We start from the raw sequence: 1859 nt of genomic DNA, 5'->3' as shown, positions 1-1859 counted from the left end.
GAGCGGTCTCTTCCACCCTCCGGTGACCATTGAGCACGCCCGTGTCAAAATGTCCTTTATTCGCCCCACCAAGGTGGCTGGGCCGCACTCGAGGTGCCACAGGTCCTCGAACAGACATGACCAGACCCCTGGCCTCACGGACACTCTCACCTTCTAGAAGTCATGTGAGACAACGGTTCGGCGAGCCACCATGTATGTTTACAAACGCAGACAAGCACATGCGTGGCCTCTCCCAATCCGAGGCCTCTTACCTGGAACACCTGCCCGTCCACCTGTGCGTAGGCCTTCACGGCGTGCTCGGGGAACATGAAGGTGACGAAGGCAAAGCCCTTGGGCTTCTTGGTCAGGCTGTCGATGGGGTAGTGGAGCTCGGACACGGGCCCTGCGGACAGAAGTGACCGTCTCGGGTGGGCGGGCTGAGCTCGGGGCCTGGCAGGGGTGCAGGTTTTGACTTTGGCAACCTCTGATGCTGTTGGCGGTCAGCCACGGCTGCACCGGGGGACGAACACGGCGTGTGTACACCAGTCGGGAGACCACTGCGAACGTCACGGGTGTCATTGCACAGTTCCTCACGTGTCTAGCTTCAGCGCAGAGGCTCCGGGCGGGGTCCCAGCCCTGCCTACGTGTGGCCTGACCTGGACAAACCTGTCTCCATGTGCCTCAGTCTCCTGAGCTGTGAAACGGCATGAGGAGAGTGCCTGGCAGATCTGTGAGTTCCTGTGCCCACGATGCAGGAGGCTGAGCAGGGCCGGCTGCAGCCTACTCCACCCCAGCGCTAGCCGTGACATGGTCACTCTGAAACTAAACCACGGCTTCCTGCACTGGTTTCCACGCCGAACACGAGGGTGTGCCAGTCTCCCCTCTGGGTCTTCTCTTCCCAGTGGACAAGCCCTCTCCTCCCAGCCCTGCTGTGTAAGTCAGGGCCCCAGGCCTATGGAAGCGCCCGGCAGGCAGGATGGCCGTGGACACGGGCTGGGAGGCCACACTGCCTTGCCCGATGGTGGGTCCCACTCTGTGGCCCACAGCTGGTGCTCGGGCAACCCCTCTGGCACCCCCACAACCCACAGCGGGCCTGCAAGCTTGTGGGGAGGCACTGCAGACACAAATGAGGCGAGACCTTGTCCTCCGGTTTGAACCCGACCCTCCCTCCAAAGACCGTCACCTGCAGGCAACTGCAGCCCTGGGCGGTCACGAGGAACTGCAGGCCATCAGGTTAGGCCTGAGCAATGATGACAACGGACAGGACGATGCTGTAACTGCTACTGTCAGGCCTGTCCGGGTGCTCCGTGTGGACACGAAGACCAGAGGCCGAGGGCCAGACCCCGAAGTGCAGACTGAGCAGCCAGCGTGTGGATGTCAAGGAGTGTCTCAGGAAAGTGCACCCGCACGTCAGCGCTGAGCTGGGAAAGCCCAGACGGCAGAAGGGGCCTGTAGTGCCACCCTGCATGGCCTGCTCTGCTCAGCCCTGTGCCAGCGTGTCGCCGAGTCCTTGCAGCCCCATTTTATAAACAGAAAACTGCAGAGACAGGTGGCGTCATTGGCCCAAGAGCAAGAGTGAAGGGGAGGCAGTCAGGGACTTAAACCAGGATATCTGAGTCGGAGCCCTGCTCCTACAGTCGCTGTGTTAACCGTGCGTGCAGCAGGCCGAGGCCCCGCCCCTACCGTATTTGGAGAAGAGCTTCTCCAGGTCCTCCTCGGTGCTGGTGTAGGGCAGGTTCCGCACGAAGAGCCTCCCGGAGTCGGCCAGGTCCTCCTCCTCTTCGTCCTCCCCGAGTGTGCGACCTTGCCAGGTTCTGGCGCTATTCTTCGGGGGCCCCTTGGTCGTGGGGACGTTCTTCTCCCGGAACACCTCGATGTAG

At 62.0% G+C, this 1859-nt stretch overlaps 1 protein-coding gene across 1 annotated transcript in view; it reads right to left on the bottom strand.

Moving 5' to 3' along the window:
* RBM19 (RNA binding motif protein 19) overlaps window positions 1-1859 on the bottom strand; it is a gene marked incomplete in the record, with an annotated part of 174920 nt that overhangs the window by 150751 nt on the left and 22310 nt on the right. Inside the window, 2 exon segments of the mRNA XM_027773124.1 lie at window positions 252-382; window positions 1663-1858. Coding sequence (XP_027628925.1) covers window positions 252-382; window positions 1663-1858 — 327 coding nt within the window.

This window comes from Tupaia chinensis, unplaced genomic scaffold (assembly GCF_000334495.1).
Source record: "Tupaia chinensis unplaced genomic scaffold, TupChi_1.0 Scaffold000323_1, whole genome shotgun sequence".
NCBI lineage: Eukaryota > Metazoa > Chordata > Mammalia > Scandentia > Tupaiidae > Tupaia > Tupaia belangeri.
This window is presented reverse-complemented; position numbering and strand designations above follow the sequence as displayed.